Source organism: Panicum virgatum, chromosome 1N (assembly GCF_016808335.1).
Source record: "Panicum virgatum strain AP13 chromosome 1N, P.virgatum_v5, whole genome shotgun sequence".
In the NCBI taxonomy this organism is placed as follows: domain Eukaryota; kingdom Viridiplantae; phylum Streptophyta; class Magnoliopsida; order Poales; family Poaceae; genus Panicum; species Panicum virgatum.
This window is the reverse complement of record NC_053145.1, coordinates 16,377,359-16,398,337: the sequence shown is the minus strand read 5'-3', so window position 1 is coordinate 16,398,337 and position 20,979 is coordinate 16,377,359. Positions and strand designations below refer to the sequence as shown.

General features: G+C 44.3%; 1 protein-coding gene across 3 annotated transcripts; it reads right to left on the bottom strand.

Moving 5' to 3' along the window:
- Positions 1 to 1,986: 1,986 nt before the first annotated feature.
- Positions 1,987 to 19,769, bottom strand: LOC120655342 (transcription factor MYB86-like). Of its 3 annotated transcripts, none has more exons than XM_039933096.1 (13): positions 19,554 to 19,756; positions 19,154 to 19,238; positions 18,747 to 18,804; positions 9,793 to 9,850; positions 8,550 to 8,645; positions 8,356 to 8,455; positions 7,312 to 7,440; positions 6,712 to 7,105; positions 6,195 to 6,255; positions 5,636 to 5,731; positions 5,442 to 5,541; positions 3,013 to 3,141; positions 1,987 to 2,937 (listed from the first exon to the last, which is right to left on the bottom strand). In XM_039933096.1, exons 2-13 carry the CDS (start codon positions 19,186 to 19,188, stop codon positions 2,241 to 2,243), a joined length of 1,953 nt encoding a protein of 650 aa, XP_039789030.1. In that variant the 5' UTR covers positions 19,189 to 19,238; positions 19,554 to 19,756; the 3' UTR covers positions 1,987 to 2,240. The 3 variants fall into 3 exon arrangements, with proteins under 3 accessions (XP_039789030.1, XP_039789031.1, XP_039789032.1); XM_039933097.1 differs by having other exon boundaries at positions 18,747 to 18,801; XM_039933098.1 differs by lacking the exons at positions 1,987 to 2,937; positions 3,013 to 3,141 and adding an exon at positions 5,105 to 5,296 and having other exon boundaries at positions 19,554 to 19,769.
- Between the last annotated feature and the right edge of the window lie 1,210 nt (positions 19,770 to 20,979).

The following is a 20,979-nucleotide window of genomic DNA, read 5'->3' as shown; positions in this document are numbered from 1 at the left end:
GCCGGCCTGATCGCCAAGAAGCAGCAGGAGACGGACGAGCGCTACCGCAAGGGAGCGGGCAGGTTCCGCCCCCGGAACCTCCCGAGCCCGCCGTCGTCGACGAGGAGACCCTCCGCCGCATCGCCGAGAGGAAGAGGTTCCGCGAGACGCTGGCGCAGGAGGAGATGAAAGCTCGGCGCGCCGCGCTCTTCGTGCAGATGGCGCGCCCCGAGCATCTGAGGGCGCTCGGCATAGACCGGGCCATGGAGCGGGTCGTCAGCCCGGAGCGCCCGCGCGACGAGAACGGCGCGCCGGTCCTCTCGCCGAAGCATCCGTGCAGCCCGCTGGAGAAGCTCGGGTACTTCCTGAAAGCCGATCAGTAGAAGCAGCCTAGCTAGCTAGAAGTAGATTTGGATTTGGCGGGAACGTGTGAACTAAACATGGATGAGAACCTTGCACTAACGTGCACCTAGTCACTAGTTCAATGCAAACCACATGTATGTATATGAAAGTAACAAGAAACTTACTAACAAGTTGGAGTAACTTATAAAAAGAAAATCTACTTCAATTAGGATTTGGCGAATTCACTGATAGAAAAGTAAATGCGAAAAAGTAAAGTTGTATTGGATGTGGTTGATCAAAATTTACAAGATCCGTAAATCCGCTATTTATAGCCTAAATCTAGAACTCCTAGGTCACAACTTACATGACTTGATAACAAAGAAACAAATTTTCTAAAAGGAGGAGGATATCCCGCGACCCCTCCTCTTCCTCACACTAATGGATGTCACTTTCTAACTACAGTATGATGAGAGATTATGTCCAGATTCCTTTATTAACATGCAACTTCTTTAAATAAAATTTTTATCTCCTTCATATGATCTCCGTTTTGAATATTGATTATACTGTTGTGTTCTACGCGACGAGACGAACAAAACTAGACTCCACTTGCGTATATTTTGAAGATGTTTTGCACTAGCAACAACTTAAATATAAATTTGAGTTTGATATTATTAAAGGAGTTGCTTCAATATACATATATATAAGATGCCGCACATATAAGATAAAGGTTGCTAGAAAAAGCATAATCTGTTATAAGCATAAATTATCACAAAAATAGAATCTGTGATATTTATAAGTTGTCACAAACACAAAGATATACACATAAATAATAAAAAAAGTAAGCTGTCCGACACATAAGTTTATATACAAATTATCATAAAAATAAGTTGACACACATTTAAACAAAAGTTGCTAAAAATGGAATCTATTATACACATAAGTTGTCACATGTATAAGACATAAGTTACTGCAAATAAAATCTATCAGACACTCATACATATAAGTTGACATAAAATAAAAGTTATTCTGCATATAAATTATTGCTACAGCAAGCCGATATATGCATAAGTTGCTATAGAAAGAAAACAAATCGTCACATAGGTTACTACTAGTTTACAAATATTATTAAAATATATGCAAGTTGGGTCTAGTTTTGTTCGTCTTGTCACGTAGAGGACATCGGTGTAATCAGTTTTTGAAATGGAGATAATATGAAGAAGATCGCCCAATATGTTTCATTGTTTCTTTCCACGTCAGCCTTCTTCCAACGGCTGCCGCTCTTGACACGTTTCCACAAAACGGTATCAAGCCCCTAGGTCCTAAAAGAGTGCGTGGGTGCTCCCTCCCTCCTCAGAGGTTGACAGCGGTCGGCCCAGCAGCACAGGTAAAAAAGCGGCCCAAGAGCGCTCTTGAGACTCAGAGGGCCTTAGCACAGGTGGACTTTTCTTGTTTTTTTTTTCTTCACATTCTTTTTATGAGTATTCTTTACAATTTTATTAATTCATTCTAAAAACGTTAAAATATATTTCATATGGATCACTTGAGAATTATATCCTGTCCAAATAGTTTCCAAATTTGACATTCAATGTTAGAGAAAAAAGTTTAAGGCTTAAAATTTGAATCGGATTCAAACCGTAACCATGGCCAATCTTTGCACTGTTTGGATGTTTGGCCACTGAGATAGTGACATTTAACAGAACAGAATTGTTCCAACTTTTTCTCGAATACAAATTGTTCCAACTTTTGCCATGATAAAAGTTCCTCCAACACGCAACGAGCTCCTTATACGTGGAGCTGTCGGCTTTTAGGAAGACAGCATTAAGTTGTACCTCATTTCATCATCTCTTGCTACCAAAAAGGGTGCAAGAGAGCAAGCGCAATACTTGAAGGTGCACATTGCCTAAGTAACACACTTCATTCTATATGAAGCTACTTCCATGCAGATAAGGAGGAGAATCGATTATCGAGTCATCACAGTAGGACAAGTCCAGAGGATCTGATGCATTCGCCTTATGTATCTCTGGTGAGCATGGATCTGGGGCTGCCCATGAATGAACATCATTGTGAGGGTTACTAGCAGCTGTTGGTATAACCACCACACGTTCTGATGCAGTATTTTGTGGAATATCTTGGCATGCATCTGATGGAGAGCTATTGTCGCTGGCTGGAATTGTTTGTTCCATTTTTGGCGGAGGCCTTTGACAACTTGCTGCAGCAGTGCACACCTTGAGTTCCACTGGGGTTGACAGAAAATCCAGTTTCCTTCTGGCTCTTGCACGCTGCTTTGATTTGGCCATTACCTTCTCAGAGACTTTGGCTGAATCAGCATCAAGACCTTTAGGAAACATGCAGTCAGAACTTTCGTCTTCTGATGTGTAAGCATTCTCATCAAGTTCTGAGAGGTCACTTTTAGATTTGGGCCTTAGTGGTAAAGATGTTGGTCGATTTCTTTCTGATGAACCCTGGCCATCCTTTGGAATCTCTGAATGACTGCCCTCTGGAACTGATAGATTTTCTTGCAGGTCTGGAATTTGTTCTAGCATTCCTGAGGCTAAATAATAATTCAGTTTTCCTTTCATACGACCTCTCCAGTGTTCTTTGAGTGCATGATTTGTCCTGGTTGCACATACAAAGCATTTTCAATAGGCAGTGTGAATTTTATTGTTTACAGTAAAAATCATCCAACCGTACCTCCCTGGGAAATGTTTGACCATTTTAAGCCACTGGCTTCCATATATTTGATGGGCACGAATCAATTTTAGCTCCTCCTGTTCTGACCAATCCTCTTTGTTTATTGCTGGGTCCAGACTGCGTGTCCATCTGTATTGAAGGCCCATCAGCACAAGTGAATTCTAGTGAGTTGAATGCAAGTGCTAATGAATACCGGACATTCTCACTAGTCAATACTCCAAACCATAAAAATCTTCTAATTAACAATGATAGTTAACAAAATGAGTAGTATCAGACAGGATCATGATATGCTGTCTGAAGGGATTTTGTACCGCAGAAAATTATATGAACCCTACATACAGAAGTTCTGAAGCAGCTTAAGTTTTGAAAAGACCGTATTCAGGACAAAATACTTTAGTTACTTTACATTCACAGAAGAGGTATTATAAAAAAGGGAAAATTCGATTCATGCCACCACAACTCCGTGAAATTGGGTTTCACGTTGAAAATCATGCCACTCAATGGCATCGATTTCAACATGAAATCAAAAATCGTGAAATTGTAGTGGCATGGATCCAACTGACCCTATAAAAAAAGACCTCAACCATTGGGGGAGACTACCCCTAGGCTTTGTCCTAAGCATAGTCACAAAGTTTCTGGGTCGACCGGGTCGAGGAACAGGGTCGAGAGTCGAGGGTCGTCACTTTATAAAATTGTGGTACGAAGGGGTATACCTCTATGGAACGATAAATTATTATGTGGAACGCGAATCTGATTTATTCGGGTCGATATCTTCAGGTCGATGCGTCTTTAAAAAGACAAAAACTATATATATATATATATATATATATATATATATATATATATATATATATATATGTGTGCTACTAATGAAGAAACTAATCTGCACAAGCATATAAGAAACATACAAAATAGTACATCTAGATCATACTACACGTACTCAGCTTATTATCTAACAAAAACCACATCAATCCGCTATCAATAACCTTCTTATCCCAATTAAATCTGCTAGCAATGGGGCTACGACCCCTCTCAAACCGGGACGCGATCCAACCTTGAATGGGACACTGACCCTCTTTGACCCCGACCCTTGAATCGGAACGGCGTTCCCGGGTCGTGGGACGAGGCATCGACCCCGAATTCTGTGACTATGGTCCTAAGAATGTGTCGTGCATCAAACCTGGGTCAGGACAGGAGTTCCGACGACTCTAGGGGTTCAACGCTTTAACCAGTCCACAGTGAGAAAAGGCATCATACTTTCTCCTTAGATGAAGTGAGCATAAGATGTCATCTTCCTTTTGTGGTTCCTATTATGTGGGCACAAGATGTCATATCCATTTTATGGTTTTTACTATGTGGGCAGAAGATGGCATCTTCATATTACAAAAATAACATTACAAAGCAAACAGCATTGGCCACAATGAGCAAAGGAACGGTCAGTGCTTGCTACGGGTTGCAGAGGAGTAGGTGCACGTGCACCTTTGGTGCCGGAGCCGAGGAGCTCAGTGCAGTAGTCGCCTATAGGGCCAAGAGCAGAGCTTGCTTTGGCAGTCAAAGTTGTTCAAAGGCGCAAGTGTAATACTAAAAACCCTACAAACTTCTGTAACTTATTCTTTCTTCTTAATGCAATAACATGTAGTTCTCCTGCGTGTTCAAGAAAAAAAAAGAGGAGCAAACATCCAGTTTTTTGCTCGAGATCAAAATCTTTATAAGTTCAAGTTACAACAACAACAACAACAACAACATAGCATTTTTTTTCCCAAGCAAGTTGGGGTAGACTAGAGATGAAACCCGAAAGAAATAAGTTCAAGGTTCAGGCACATTGATAGCTAGTCTTCAAGCGCTCATATCCAAAGCTATCTCTTTAGAGATATTCCAATCCTTAAGGTCTCTCTTAACCGACTCATCCCACGTCAGTTTAGGTCTACCTCTACCCTCTTTACATTATCGACCCGCTCAAAAACCCCATTACGCACCGGCGCCTCAGGAGGCTTTCGTTGGACATGTCCAAACCATCTCAGCCGATGCTGGGTAAGTTTCTCCTCAATTGGTGCCACCCCGACCCTATCCCGAATAACTTCGTTCCGGACTCTATCCCTCCTTGTGTGCCCGCAAAACCACCGCAACATCCGCATCTCTGCTACACTCAGTTGCTGGACATGTCGCCTTTATAAGTTCAAGTTAAAAGTGAGCAAATGTATTGACAGAGGTGCATCTTCAGAGTAGAACAGTGGTAGGCTGACGATTGCATGGTGGTTCCAGCAGATTGTAATGGTCATGCAAGCTAAACATAGGCAACAAAAATGATGAACACAAAAGGATGTTACCTATACAAGACGCTAAGTTAAGATCAACTAAATAAAAATTGTCACATCTAGAACTACAAAAAGCAACAAACAGTTCAGTACCATAAAACAATAGTTAATTACCTTATTCGGCATTGTTGTGCATTTCGACCAGGTATGGCAGATGCAATAGTTTGCCAGCTTTTCAGCCCATGCTTGGTAACCATTTTAGTGAGCATTTCATCTTCCTGCAGGAAAATACAATTTCTTTTTCTCAGTGAGCATGCTGGAACAAACCTAAGTTGACATGGTTAGTCAAAGCTGTGGTGGATAACAACTTTCCTCTGCTAACCATCTGCCTTTGGTCCTTTCAGAATTTTTTAAAGTACTTCCCTGCTTGAAGCAGTAGCCATTTTTCTTGCATGGTGGGCCCTCTGCTTCAAATAAAGCCAAATCTAAATACATAAGCTCTACACTTCTATTCTACAAAGATGTGAATGTAACAAGTAATCAAATTTAACCTATAGGAGGGCTTATGATAGTATTATATGAAAGCTAACCATGATGTATCTATAACAGGAACAGCAATATAATCATAATGATGCAAGAACCGAGAAGTAACTACATGAAAACAACAATGCTAAGTACCCAACTACATGTGAAATAAGGACTTGAATTGACCCAAGTGCCTTCCGCAAAAAGAAAAAAGGGTGGGGCTGTTGAGCCTGATAGACGCAACTAGTAGTAATTAGTAAAGTCAGCTTTGCGTGCATAAACAGGGATATCTGAAGTACAGTAAATGAATCTCCAACTATTTTAATCATCACCATGAAAAAAATCCCCCCACTAAGTTGGGGAAATGACCAACCGGTAATGAAGATGCATTCTAACTACTACCTGTCTTTTCTGATTCAATTTCTTGACAATGTTGTTTGACAGTTTCAGGTGGTACATCACTCTGCATCCATAGTTAAAACAGACATAAGCACTGGGATATCAGTATATTAACACAAGTTACGAAACTACCAAAAATTAAGTGCTAACAAATTATTTAGTTGGATCGGAAATTAGTAACAAGATTAAGATTTATTACAGCAGAAGATGCATACAAGTGAAAGCATAAGCAGGCATAGATGTTCTTATTACAGCAAGAGATCCATACACAATAAGCTTTTGACAATGAGTTAAAATGCATGCTCTTCGTCAGTTAGGGTTATGTACTACAGTAACACAGCAGTTGGTCTAGAATTGCTGCAGCCTTAAAATCATGAACTAACAAAGGCCTTTCTTTGCAGTTTGATATAAATAAACCAGTATAAAACTTATCAGTTACCTAGAACTGCATATTCATTCTAACGACCAAAAAGATACGAAGTGCACAAAAAAACAACAAAGCCTTGGCAGCAGCACGCACCTTGAGCTTCACTGGGCTTGACACCAAATCCAGTTTCTTTCTCGCTGTCGCACACTTCTGCGGTTTAGCTATTATATTTTCAGAGACTCTGGTTGAATGGGCATCAAATGCTTTAGCATAGATGAAGTCAGAGCTTTCTCCTACTGAAGCATCAGCATCTTCACTTAGTTCTCTGATCTTTTGTTTAAATTTGGACCTTGTCGATATAATTGATGAAAATCGAATTCTATCAGATGAAACTTTGCTGTCCTTTGGAATATCTGACTGATTGCTCTGTGGAATTGATAGATTTTCATGAAGGTCGGGAACTTGTTCGAGCAATCCTGAGGCTAAATATGAATCCAGTTTTCTTTTCATAGAACCCCTCCAGTGTTCTTTGAGTGCATTATTTGTCCTGGTTGTACACCATGTCAAAAATTTTAGTGCCACCATCACAGTAGTTTGCAGAGGGTAGATGCATAATGAGTTCTCACTAAGGGAATAATGAAAGTCAACAGACAACAGGTGGCCAAAAAGCTTCTTGCCAGTGCCCCTCAAAGCAAAGCACAGACTCTAGTAGCTAATATAGAGAGAGGTGGGTGCGAGACCATCCAATCATACCTCCCTGGGAAATGTTTGGCCATTTTGCACCACTTGTTTCCGTATATTTGATGTGCACGAATCAATCTTAGCTCCTCTTGTTGCGACCAAGCCTCTTTGTTTATTGCTGGGTCTAGAATGTATTTCCATCTGTATTAAATGTCCATCAGCACAAAAATGGAAAAACACTATGTAGCTAATGAATTTGAATGCAGATGGTCAAATGATATAAAGGACATTCTGACACCACTACGGATAAAATTCATTAAGGCTTCTAATTTATAACAATGATTAAATTAATAGTGTAAACAATTTCCAGGGCATGAGGTCTGGAAGAAATTTGGAGTAAAGATTTGTTTTTTTTTCCTTTTGAGCCTTACAGCCTTTCCTAGATAAGTCCTGAAGAGGCATGAGTGTTGAAAAGATTGTATAAGGTGCCAAACAACTATGTTTACAGTAGCAACAGAGGTATTCCAAAAATAGTTTCTAATGCAGAAGTTGCATTGCAATATACAGAGAATCAGGATTCCTAAGAACTTTTTGTGATTTGTCACAAGCAACCATCTGGGTTGTTACTTGGAGAAATCTGAATAAGGTTAAACTAGCAGTAGCCATAACATGTAACTATATCAACAAGAAGGCTATGCCATGCTGCCAGCTAGTCAGATGCAGCATAGAACAGTTTTTGGATGACAATGTGGCAAGCTGGCAGCTGCTGAGTAAATATTGCTATGGTGGTCACAGCACCTTGTCATGGAAATGCAAGCAAAGCATAGCCTACTAAATGATCAAAACAATAGGATACGAGGAAATAAGCATAGCTCAATTGGTGGAAGGAGTGGGTGTACACCTCCACTACCAAGATTCGAGTCCTCTAGGTCAAATTTGGCTGCCCATTTCTTTTTATACAATGCCGCCTAGTTCCTCTTAGGTTGGCCGACGTTTTGTTTTAGAATAAGAGGATATAACATTTCGAATGTAGTGATTCAAGACAAAATGGAGCAAAGTTTTTCACATTCATAATTTTTTTAAAAAAAATATAATATGGTGCAAATATTAAGCTACCTTGATAAGCATGCATGTGCATTTCGGTCAGGTAAAGCACATGCAATAGTTTGCCAGTTTTTGGTCCCATGTTTGTTTACCAATTGAGTGAGTAGCTCATCTTCCTGGAAGGAAAATCAGTTTATTTCTCTTGGTAGACAAGATGGAATGCAAAGATAAACAGCATGAATGATAAAAACTATAGTCCTAAAAACTTTCCTCTGGTGACCATCTGCATTTGGTCCTTTCAAGATTTTTTAAACTACTGCACTCATTGAAGCTGTGTCGACTCTTCTTGCAAGGTGGGACCCCTGCTTGAAACAAAAAAAAATGATCTAAACACATAATCCATACATTTGTATTCAATGAATATGTAAATGTAGCCAATAATAAAATTACAGCAATGGAAGCCAGGCAATATTGATAAATAAAAGCTGATGGTATTATGTTTATGCATGCAAGCATGAGCACAGAACTATCATATAATAAAGTACCTAACTGAATTTGAAATACAGATTAGAGACATAGGCAGAGATTGCTCCTTGTATATCTCTGCATATAGTGCTTGAGGAAAACAGGTGCCACTTTAGATGACCTTTTCTTGTAGAAAGGGAGTACAAAAATTGTATGTGAGATGACATGCAGGTGTACTGAGTTGCATGCACCGACAGTTCAACCCAAAAGCTTAAACTGATGGGGAGAGGTGCGCAATTCACTTATATTCCAACACTCCCCCTCACGTGGAGGCTCCCTCAAGCCTCAGACGTGGAATAGGAGCGAGCAACAATTATTTTATTTTATTTCGCTAACCAGGATTTGAATTTGAGACCTCTGGCTTTGATACCATAATGAGTTGCATGCACCGACCAGTTTAACCCAAAAGCTTAAGCTGATGGGGAGAAGTGGGCAATTCACTTATATTCCAACAAGGTGTCATGCATGGCCTTTCCTGGATTGGGGTATGGGAATTTGAACCATGGATTGTTTGTTTTCTCGAGCAATTGAATCATGGTGTGCCCGTTCGAGATCTTGCACAAGTTTTGCATAACATGGAGGCGCCCTTCTACATGGAAATAGTGATCCTTCTTTCATGATGTGTTTGGACAACAAGACATGATTTCATATTCAATAGGGAGGCCCCATCAGTTGCAGCAGTTAAAGCAAAATTTAGACATGATTTTGCCTTGCTTATGCATAGGGCAAAACAGAGATACTTCCAGTTCATATAAATATGGCAAGATCAACTAGGCTAGGCCTCCTCTTCTCTTTTCCTCTTCTGCTGTTGTAAATAACACTTGTTTCTTTTGTTTGCTTTGTGTATATATATAGATGCGTTTCCCCTTCTACAGAGATGCTTTGTAAACAACCATGGATCAGTAGGAGCCAAGCTCCTACTGTTTCCTCAAAAACAAATTATGGTGTACCATAGGAAGTAATGATCAATCAACAAGATATTACCTGTCTTCTCTGATTCCACGTCTTGGTAATGTTTCACAGTTTCATGTGGAATACCACTCTGCAACCATAGTTAAAAATGACCTCAGCACCATCATCTACCGTTCAATTAACAGAAGTAGAACTACCGGGGAGCTAAACAGTTATTCATGAGGAATGTTGAGTACTCTATTCTACTTGTGATGAGTGAATTGTCAACCGTGCGGTGTGATCGTGCGCTTGGTCTTTGGATTGCAGGTACACGGGGATGAGTGTCGACGGGGAGCTGCCGTGGAGGTGCTGTGGCCGATGGACCGTGCAGTGGACGGCGGTGAAGGGCAGCCGGGACCGGAGCTCGGACCGGGCGGCAGCTGTGGCGTCCACTCCTGGATCGAGGGCGCAAGCGGTGACGGAAGGCGGGTTTCTTGGTTTGCGCCACAAAAACAAGGAGGCGGACGGCGGTCGAAGACGCCAAGTCGTGGAGGCACGGGCGTCGGTCTCGGGACTGACGGAGGCGACGGACGTCGACGGCGTAGGGCCTCGCTGCGGGCGAGGAGGTGACGGGCGTCGGGCGGCGTCTAGGGCCGTCAGAAGGCCGAGGTGGGAACGGCGTCTAGGGCCATGGCGTGGAGGCGGGAATCTTCCCGCGCGTGAGGTTTTGGCGGTTTTCTCAAAACCGGACACCTACCCGGGTTTCGCGGACCGTTCAAAACCGCGGACCTGATCTTCATCAAGATGGCGGCATCGCGGAGAAGACTTCGTTTTGAAGAAAGAACCTCGGCCGTCGGATGAGATCGTGTACAGGGGGTGCTGCAGGCCAACCGATCTGACCGGTCCCTGGCACCGGTCTGACCGGTCTAACCAACCGGTCTGACCGGTCCAGCGTACCGGTCTGACCGGTCCCGCGGGTATAAATACCCCTTTACTTGTGTTAGGTTAATTGCGGCTTTTGTATTTTGTTCGTGGACTCATTAATTCTCCAGGCCGCCGCCCCTGTGTCTCCCTCCCTCTGTTCCTCTCTTTAGAGTAGGTTTTGATTATAGATTTGTGAGACTTTGTATTGGATTTGATTGGGAAAGGAGGCCCCATCCTCCTTGTGCCCTCTGGGCTTTTGAATCAATCCAATTCCCTAGTTTTTGTGCCCTTGTGTGATGGATTTATATTTCGTTTTTGGTGCACATGATTGCTAGGATTTTACGAGCTCTTTGTTGTGATTCTCGTGCTTCTGATCCTGTCCCAAACCCTCTAGAACCACGAGCTCTTTTGAATTGAATTTCTTGAGTTTTTGAGAAAACCCCAATCCTTCTTGATCTCCCCCAGAATTCTCGAGATTCTTTGATATTTAGGACGAGATCTCTTGGGGATATGTTCACAGGGTAGGGGCGAAGCAATCCCCAAGTTTCATCAATTTTCGTGGTCGTTTGGTTGAGATTCATCGTTTGAATCCAAGTTTTCGGGGGTTTTCTGGGTGCCACCAGTCAGACCGGTAGGCAAGACCGGTCAGACCGATCTTCTAGTTTTTGAACAGACTCGACCGGTCAGACCGGTCCAGGCAGATCAGTTCTGCAGTTTTTCCGATTCGCTTCCGATTTGCTTCGTGGTTTCGTTCGCTCGTTCGAGGTCTTCTGTGTTGGTTTAGCTTTTCAATGGCTACTCCAAACTTTGGTCAGAACGCTTGAGGGCTTGGGCGATTTTGGGACATAGGCCGACGATTCGAATTTCGAAGAAATTTGGATCAGCTCCCATTCACCCCCCTCTAGTCGCCGGCTTCGGTCCCTCAACTGGTATCAGAGCTTGGTTGAGGTTTTCAGTACCTTAACCGGTTCGAAAACCACTTGGCGACCATGGCGAATCTTGGTAAGATCCCGGTGTTTTCCAGCGAGGACTATGCCTACTGGAAGGTTCGCATGAGAGCCTTCCTGCAGAGCATGGGAGCCGATGTCTGGGAGATTACCACGAACCAGCTTTACGAGGTGCTTGCTGTTCGGACCACACCTCTCCAGGTGACCCAGCACGAGGCTAATGCCAAGGCCAGTCAATGCCTTGTTCGCTGGCGTTTCTCGTGCGGAGTTCTCACGCGTCCAGGGTTTTCAAGAAGCCCACAAAATTTGGACGTGCCTTGAGAACTACCACGAGGGTACACCTCAGGTGAAGGCTAGACTGTTCGAGACTCACCGGCGTGAGTACGAGAACTTCACACATGAGCCGGGTGAGAGCATTGACTTGATGTTCAGTCGTTTTCAGTCGATTGTGAACAAAGTCAATGCGAACAGATCTGCTGGTGCCCTTGAGTAGACAGAGCACGAGAAGGCTCTCAAGTTGCTCTACGCACTTGACCGCTTTATGTGGGATCTCAAGGTGAACACGATCATTGAGTCTGCAGGCTATTGGACTCTGACCGTGAACGAGCTTTTCAGCAAGCTCAAGGCCACGGAGGTGGATAACCAGACACGAGCCAAGCTCAATGGTGCCCCTCCTTCCAAGAGCGTTGCTCTTGTGACTGGCCCAGGTGGTGGATCGAGCACTAACGCTAACTCTGCTCTTGGCTTTTCTCTTGCCTCTTTGCCTTCTGTTTCAGATGAACAGCTGGAAACGCTGGGCGACGACGACTTGTGCCTCCTCATCAGCAAGTTCCAGCGCGTCTACCACAACAGACAGAGGAAGAAGAACCCTGGGTGCTACAACTGCGGCGATCTGAACCATTTCATCGCCGATTGCCCCAAGAAGTCCGGCGGTGGCCAGAACAACTCCTTCGACTACTACCGCCACCGCCACCGCGACCGCGACGAGGGAGGCTCCAACAAGGAGCGTCGGCGCCACAAGCACCGCAGTCGTGACCGGAGAGGACGCTTCGACAAGGAGTCGCTCAAGAAGCGCTTCCAGTACAAGGCCAAGAAGCGGGAGAAGGCCTTCCTGGCGCAGCTCAGCGACCTCGACAAGAGCTCCGACACCGACCGCTCTTCTTCATCGACCTCTGACGACGACGACAAGAAGAAGAAGCGGGACAAGGAAGCCACCGGCTTCATCGGCCTTTGCTTGGCGGCTGGTCGGCGCAAGAGCTTCTGCACCATGGCGGGCGAAGCCGATGGTGCTCGTGCGTCTTTGGGTGGACATGCTACACCGACGCACTCCGGCTCTTCTCCTGGATCCGAGAGCGATTCAGAGGTAAACTCCACGATCGACCTGCTTGATACAGAGATTAGGGAGTTGTACACCGCTCTCGACAACCAGAAGAGGCCGCTTAAGGAAGCAGCTAGAGAGCGTAGAAAGCTTAGGGCTGAGCTGGCTTGTGCTAGGGAGAAATCTAGTGAGGAATGAGTGCGCTGGCTGCATATCTCACATGAATGATCTTGTTGCTCTCCGTGCCAAGCATGATGAGAACGTCGCGAATTTAGATGTTGCTAAGACTTCACTTTCTGACGTGTCTCACGAGCTAGCCAAGGACCAAGCATGAGCTTGAACTTGTCAAGGACGCTCCCATTGTTGGTGATGTGCTTGAATGCGATGAGTGTCCTATCTTCAAGTCTGATCTAGCTTCTTTGCCGTCCAAATTTGCTACTGTTGTTTGTGAACTAGAGGAGCTTAGATCTAGGCCTGCTTTGCTTGGCGCTTGTAAGATTTGTCCCACGCTTAGGTCGGAGCTAGAGGAGAAGAACGCTTTGATCAAGTCTTTTGGAAAGACTAAGGTCATAGAGTCTAGCCCACCTATTGACTGCTCTGTTTGCCCTGGTTTAATCTCTGATTTGGATAATCTTGCGGTAGAGAAAGCTAACTTAGAAAATGAGAACACATACCTTAGGGCGGTTCTGAGTTGGGTTTCTAGCAGTGAGCCGCAGTTGGGCATGATGATTAAGCAGTTCAAGCGTGGTGATGGGTTTGGGGTGGGTTACACATACACGAAGTCAGACTTTGACAGATTGTATGGTAAGATTGGCAAGGCTGCTGGAAACACTGCTAGCACGAGCACGCAGCCTTCGCTTGTTGACCCCGCGGATGGTGTGCTTAAAGAACCACCGAAAGCACCTCCGCAGAAGCAGGTTTGGGTTCCAAAACCCAATGCGCTGAGGAATCCCCTCGACACGCTCCCTGCTGCCACAGCCCAGATTGCCCAGAAGAAGAGGGCTGCTCCTCCCCGTCCGTAGGCTAGGCCTTCGCCTCCCAAGCGTGAGGTGAGGTACCACTGCGAGTTCTGTGACAAGGAAGGTCACCTGGAGGAGTTTTGCTTAAGGAGGAAGCGGGCTATGAGAAGAGAGCAGGAGAGACGGAACACGGACATGTACTCTGCTCGGTTGCATGGTCCTTCTCGGCGTGGTGGTAGGTAAGATGCTAGGGCGCGCCGTGTAGGTGGAGGTCAAGGGAGACGGTGGTGGTTACCGTGCTCCAGCGGGTGGTCGCTTTGCCAGTCGTGCTCCTGATCGTTTTCAGTACGGCTATGGACCACGGGACCGAGGCTTTGGAGGAGGTTTTGAGGCTCCACGCTTTCCTCGCGATGGTGTTTGTCAGCCTCGCGGTAGACGGGACAGGGGATACGCTTTGCCTGACTTTGGTTATCCTTCTGTAGAGCAAATGGCTCGTCACTGGTTTGCTTCTCACTTTGCTAACCCAGTGTCGAGACGTTTGTTCTCCCTATGTCTCGTTGGTGATGCAGGTTGGAGGCATGGAGAACAAGTGCTCCATAGATCTTGGTCTTATGCAGGTTTGATCAAGACTTGATGGTTCTCCAAGGCTAATGGATAGCCCATGGTGGTTTGTGTATCATATGTACATTTGAGTTTGCCCCTTGAATTCTTTGTACACTTTCTGCTTGTGACTTGTTGTAGATTCTTTTTCTCATACTTACTTTGCTTGCTAGGTCTGTACTTGTGCTATGGTGGACTAGCCACTCTGTATGCTAGTTTTGTGGTTTTCATATTGTCATGTTTCTTGCTAGCTCAGGGTGTGTGCTTTGTCCAGTTTCCTATGCTTGTGTAGCTTTTGCTTCTTAGTTCTGGTTGCTAGCTCAAGTATCTCCTTCGTATCGTCTAGCTACATTGGTTCTTACTATTGAGTTCCTTTAGACTTTTCTAGGAATATCTTCTGTCTTGATATGTTCTAGAGTGTCTTTTGGTATACTTTTGCATGTAGCTTGACTAACACCTAACCGTTTGCTTGAGTTTTGCTCTGTATCTTTGGTGTTTGCTATTTCCTGGTGTCCTAGCTTCTCTTGTGCTAGGTATCACTTGTTGAGGGGGAGCTCTACCTCAGGTGCCGATGATGATCTGGAGTTACTGCGCCGGCTGCAGGCTCCGGCCCCTTCTGCTTCGACTACCTCAGCTCAGGAGGACGATCCAGTACCACTACTTCCACTTCGATCTTTCACCTCTACAAGAACCTGTTCGAGCAGAAGATGGATCCGCTGAGGACGTAGGGGAGGTGACCTCGAGCTTGCTATGCTCTAGGTCCAGCAGGATCTTCATCGAGGTATGTGAGCATTCGGCTTGTACGTTTTCATCTCAGGATGGACTTGTGGTTTTCTAATTGTTGCATTTTCCATGGTACTCAGTTGGATCCATTTGGTCTAGTCTTGTGTGTCTTTGAGCCGTTGTATTTGCTGAATTCTTCAGTTGCTTAGCTTTTGGCTTTTCTTTGTCTTTCTCTTAAGTTTTAGCTTGGTTAGTTGCATTGTGCATATGCATTGTACATGTTTGCATTTTGAATTGTCTCACTTGCACTAGCATTCTTGTATACATTGCTATGATCTTCTAGTGCCTGCTAGTGTGAGTTGATAAACTTGATCATGTATAACTTGCTCCACTGTGTATATGACATCATCTGAGTTAAGCTATTTTGATTTGAAAATCTGAAAACATGATCACCCTGTCTTGGCTACTAGCATGTTAGGGCGTGTTGATATGCTTTGCTATCTTATTCATGCTAGTGTAGCTTTTCGTTCAGCAATTCATACTTGAAATGATCTAAATCTGATAAAATTGCTTGAACTTGTTCTTGAAATGGATTGAAAAGATCCAGGTGGGATTGCTTGTCGCACTGATCGAGCTTTCGGGACGGCTCACTTTGCACTTGTGAGAACCCGGGTAAGGCTGTGCATGACTGAAATGAGTGTTTTAAGCTTCTGATTGTCTTTGACATAGGCTTAGCCTCGTTGCTAAGTAAAGCATGACAAGCTTTCAACCCCTGACATTAAGAATTGATTGCCATAAATTTGATTGAAAAATAAATGTCGGCAACTTGTTTTGGCTGAGTTTGGCTCACCTGTATGAGTTTAATTAGCACTGCTTTCCATTCCCTACTTGTTAGTGCTAGATCTTGGGTGATGCTGTTGTTTCTTCTAAACTGAACTTGCCTAGCTCAAGACTGATTTGATATACCCTGTTGAGCTAGATGCAGGTCTTGTTTATGGATGCACACATGCTTGTCACTAGATGTTGCTCATATCCTTGTATCCCTGAATGCTTTCACTTACACCTCCTGCATTGCATTCATGGCATGGCATCTGATCAGGGGGAGTTTCAACTTCAGGGGGAGCTTTAGGTCATTTTAGGCTTGATGTGTGCATGTGCCAACAAGGTGGAGAATTTTGGGAGAAGTGATCGAACAAGGGGGAGACTTGTTTGATTTTTTTGAAAAACTTGTTGTGCACAGGGTTTTGAGAGTGCATCATTTTGGGAGAGTTGCACTTGTGAGATGGAAGAACTTTGCTTGGGGAGTGTCTGCTTTGGTTTTGGCTTCTGGTTTTCTTTGTTTTCCCTCCACTTCCAGCATGACTGCGTCGAGCGTTACATCTGTCTTTGAGGATTCATGTTTTGGCTTTTGATCGATTGTGTCGAGCCGTTGCCCTTGTCTTAGGGAATCGATCTGTGCTTGAGTAAGTGACTGTTCGTGTCTTTCTGAGCTTTTTGTCACTTGCTTGGGTTCTTCGCTTTCTTGCTTATCTTTTTATCACTTCTCTGCTTTCAGGTGGTGTGTTGACAATGCACTCATCAAGGGAGAGATTGAGGAATGTTGAGTACTCTATCCTGCTTGTGATGAGTGAATTGTCAACCGTGCGGTGTGATCGTGCGCTTGGTCTTTGGATTGCAGGTACACGGGCGTCGAGTGTCGACGGGGAGCTGCCGTGGAGGTGCTGTGGCCGATGGACCGTGCGGTGGACGGTGGTGAAGGGCTGCCGGGACCGGAGCTCGGACCGGGCGGCAGCTGTGGCGTCCACTCCTGGATCGAGGGCGCAAGCGGCGACGGAAGACGGGTTTCTTGGTTTGCGCCACAAAACCAAGGAGGCGGACGGCTGTCGAAGACGCCAAGTCGTGGAGGCACGGGCGTCGGTCTCGGAACTGACGGAGGCGACGGGCGTCGACGGCGTCTAGGGGCCTCGCTGCGGGCGAGGAGGTGACGGGCGTCGGGCGGCGTCTAGGGCCGTCAGAAGGCCGAGGTGGGAACGACGTCTAGGGCCACGGCGTAGAGGCGGGAATCTTCCCGCGCGTAAGGTTTTGGATCGATCATACCAAGCTTTAGGTGTCTGTTTCAAACCGTAAAGAGCTTTCTGAAGTTTATAAACACGGTTTGGAAACTTGGGATTTTCAAAACCAAGGGGTTGCTTCACATAAATCTCTTCTTCGATAAAACCATTCAAGAAGACAGATTTAACATCCATTTGGAAAACTTTAAAACTCTTGGCGGTTTTCTCAAAACCGGCCACCTACCCGGGTTTTGCGGACCCTTCAAAACCGCGGACCTGATCTTCATCAAGATGGCGGCATCGCGGAGAAGACTTCGTTTCGAAGAAAGAACCTCGGCCGTCGGATGAGATCGTGTACAGGGGGTGCTGCAGGCCAACCGGTCTGACCGGTCTGACTAGGATTCTACGAGCTCTTTGTTGTGATTCTCGTGCTTCTGATCCTGTCCCAAACTCTCTGGAATCACGAGCTCTTTTGAATTGGATTTCTTGAGTTTTTGAGAAAACACCAATCCTTCTTGATCTCCCCTCGAATTCTCGAGATTCTTTGATCTCTAGGACGAGATCTCTTGGGGATATGTTCACGGGGTAGGGGCGAAGCAATCCCCCAAGTTTCATCGATTTTCGTGGTCGTTTGGTTGAGATTCATCGTTTGAATCCAAGTTTTCGGGGGTTTTCTGGGTGCCACCGGTCAGACCGGTAGGCAAGACCGGTCAGACCAGTCTTCTAGTTTTTGAACAGACTCGACCGGTCAGACCGGTCCTGTGCACCGGTCAGACCGGTCCAGGCTGATCAGTTCTGCAGTTTTTCCGATTCGCTTCCGATTTGCTTCACTTTGGTCAGAACGGTTGAGGGATTGGGCGATTTTGGGACATAGGCCGACGATTCGAATTTCGAAAAAATTTTGATCGGCTCCCATTCACCCCCCTCTGGTCGCCGGCTTCGGTCCCTCAATTCAACTGAATCACAAATGGGAATAACAAAACCAATTTACATATATAAGTTCGTGAATCAGCTTGTTTAATGATTAATGAATCAGGCAAAGATCAAACATGCCGCCATGGCATTGATGCTACATAAAAGTAGACTTGCAATTCTGCATGCATGATAATTGTTTGATAAAGTTAAAATGCAAATTCCTCGCTGGTTGATTTTGTTACAGTAACAAAATATTTGGTCCATAGCCTTCTTGATAGTTTGGTACAAATAAATAAAAAAATAATTGGTCGATAATCTAAAAATTCATATTGATCCTTAAGGCAACACAAAATAAATATGAGGTGTTTTTTTTCTGTAACTAAAATTGAACATAAATTATGCATCTTTTTTTTCAATATGATGGCCCAAGATCGTACTGATTTTAGTACTTTGTCGTTTTGGTGTAAACGGTGCTTTGAAATTTATAAAAGAAAATTATGTAATATCAAGGAACAGCTCCTGTAAAAAGTAGTGCAATAGATCTCCATATATGAAAACAGAAAACCGTTGGAGTGTTCTATCTGGTAGAACTGGATCAATGTGGTATTACCATGTCTTCAGCAACCGCATTCGAGTTGCCCGAGTGACTTGTTGAGCTGACATCCCTCCTAAACAAGGAAGAGATAATCAAGTGAACATTATGCAATCAGTCCTGTCATCAAGTTTGTAATTCACAAAGAAAAACTTCGATTATTGTGTTTTAATGATTAGCAAAAAGTATACTAAGATGGAGAATCATCACATATTGCCGTAGAACAGTGTGCTAGTACTAATAACTGAATTCCTACTCCCAGATTATATATAAGTTGAAAAACCTCTGCTGAAACTTAATGCTGCAGGAGGCTGAAGTTCCCATTCTACTGCAAACCGCCACTAGGTTCCCTGAGAATCAAGCTCCAGGTGGGAAGCTCTGCTGCCCATACCGAGCATAAATGCTGCAGCGCGGGATAGACTCACCGCTGCCTTGGCATCCCACCGCTACTCTGCTCCATGGCTGCGGTCAGCGACGAGGCCGCGGTTCCACCAGAGGCATCGCCTGAAGCTGCGATCAAACAGATGGACAGAAAATCAGAATGGTTACACATCACGGTAACTGATGCGTGCTGGTTGCAGACTCGCAGTTGAACTCCCATTTACTCTTTTTTGGGCGAAATAAATGGTAACAGCACTACGGACTACCCCACCGCGGCCACCAAACCGCTACACCGATTTGCGCATGATTGCTCAGGGAAGAAGGAACCGATCCAGGTCCGTGCGGACTGCGGATCTGCATTTCCGGCGCCAGTAGCGGCGCGGCGGCGGCGGAGTAGGAGGAGAGCAACGACTAGGAGCGAGGAGCTCCGAGTCTGACTCTGACCTGCGGAGGGGGCGCTCGACGCTGTGCTGGACGCGCTGTGCGATCTGGGCGAAGAGGGCTCGGCCGGCGATGGCGGGTGCCGGGGAGACGACCTGGCCGCCGGCGAGGCGGATTCGGGAGGGATGCGAGGGGAGGAGCAGGATGGTCAGTGACACGAGTTCGATTCCGATGGCGAGGGGTTCAAGAAGCGTGGCACACGCGCCAACTGTCCCGAAGCACGAGCAAGTGGGGCACCTCAGCCAGGCCCGCGGTCCCGCTGACTGGTAGCTTTAGCTAGTTAGCTTGGCCGAGTTCGTAAGGCTAATTTCAACATGAGTGATATGGGAGTATCATTAACATTAAATTTACTGGGAGTGTCCTCTGACACGGTTATTTGAGCATCTCCAAAAGTTATCTATTTTTTATTCCCAAGTTATGATTTTCACCAACTCTCAAAATAGCATGGATAGAAAAAAGATAGACCATCTCCAAGAGTTTTCTATACTTCAGTTGGAAAAGAGACTGGGAGTCACAATGTGGTGCCTATTTTTTAGCACAAAAATAGGGAATAAGCCAATTATTAGGAGATGGGGAATTAGAATAGGGAACTATTGGAGAGGGTTTTTTTTTCCTTTTTCCAAAAAAACAAGAATAAGGAAGAGCAATAGTTCACAGTCTTGGCTAACATTCTCGACTGAAAATGAACTAAGTAGTATTATTGTTTTACATGAGATTTATTTCGGACCAAGAATGTTAGGAGACTCGTGATAGGTACAATAAGATACTAGAATTTAGTCCGGACGGATAATTAATTGTAATGAAATAGACTCATAATAAATATAAGACCCCGTTTAGTTCGCGAAAATTTTCCTACAATACCCAACACATCGAATTTTTGGACATATGCATGGAGCATTAAATACAGTTAAAAAATAACTAATTACACAATTTAACTGATTAGGACGAGATGAATCTTTTAAGCCTAACTAATCTATGATTGGATATTAATTGCCAAATAACAAAGAAAGTACTACATTACTAAAATTCAAAAAATTTCGTGAACTAAACACAGCCTAAGTAACAAAAGAATGGGATTAATTCCACATCTCTCGACTCATGAATTAATTCCCTATCTCTAGTGTATATCCATGTATGCATCTATCATCCACTCATCTTTATCTTATCTATAATTCAAAATTTTGTTCTATCTAAAGCTGTACGTCTTTATCTAAAAAAATTCTGAAGCTGTACGTAGCACCTTTCTTTGGAAACAGTTATCTCTTTTATGGGGTCTATTTAACCTTGAACTTGAACATTTTTCTCATATACTTTAAATTAACAATTGTGAGCTAGCTAAATTTATAAAAGATTATCGCACCATCATAAAAAACACTTTTAGAAACATGTCATCCAAACATATTCAAATATAGCATTATACTGTTTTGAA

Coding starts and splice junctions, on each gene's coding strand:
- LOC120655342 (XM_039933096.1), bottom strand. CDS start 19,188: ATGGAGCAGAGTAGCGGTGGGATGCCAAGGCAGCG. Junction 18,805..19,153: donor GGTGGGATGCCAAGGCAGCG/GTGAGTCTATCC, acceptor TTCCTTGTTTAG/GAGGGATGTCAGCTCAACAA. Junction 6,256..6,711: donor CAAGCCCAGTGAAGCTCAAG/GTGCGTGCTGCT, acceptor CTATGGATGCAG/AGTGATGTACCACCTGAAAC.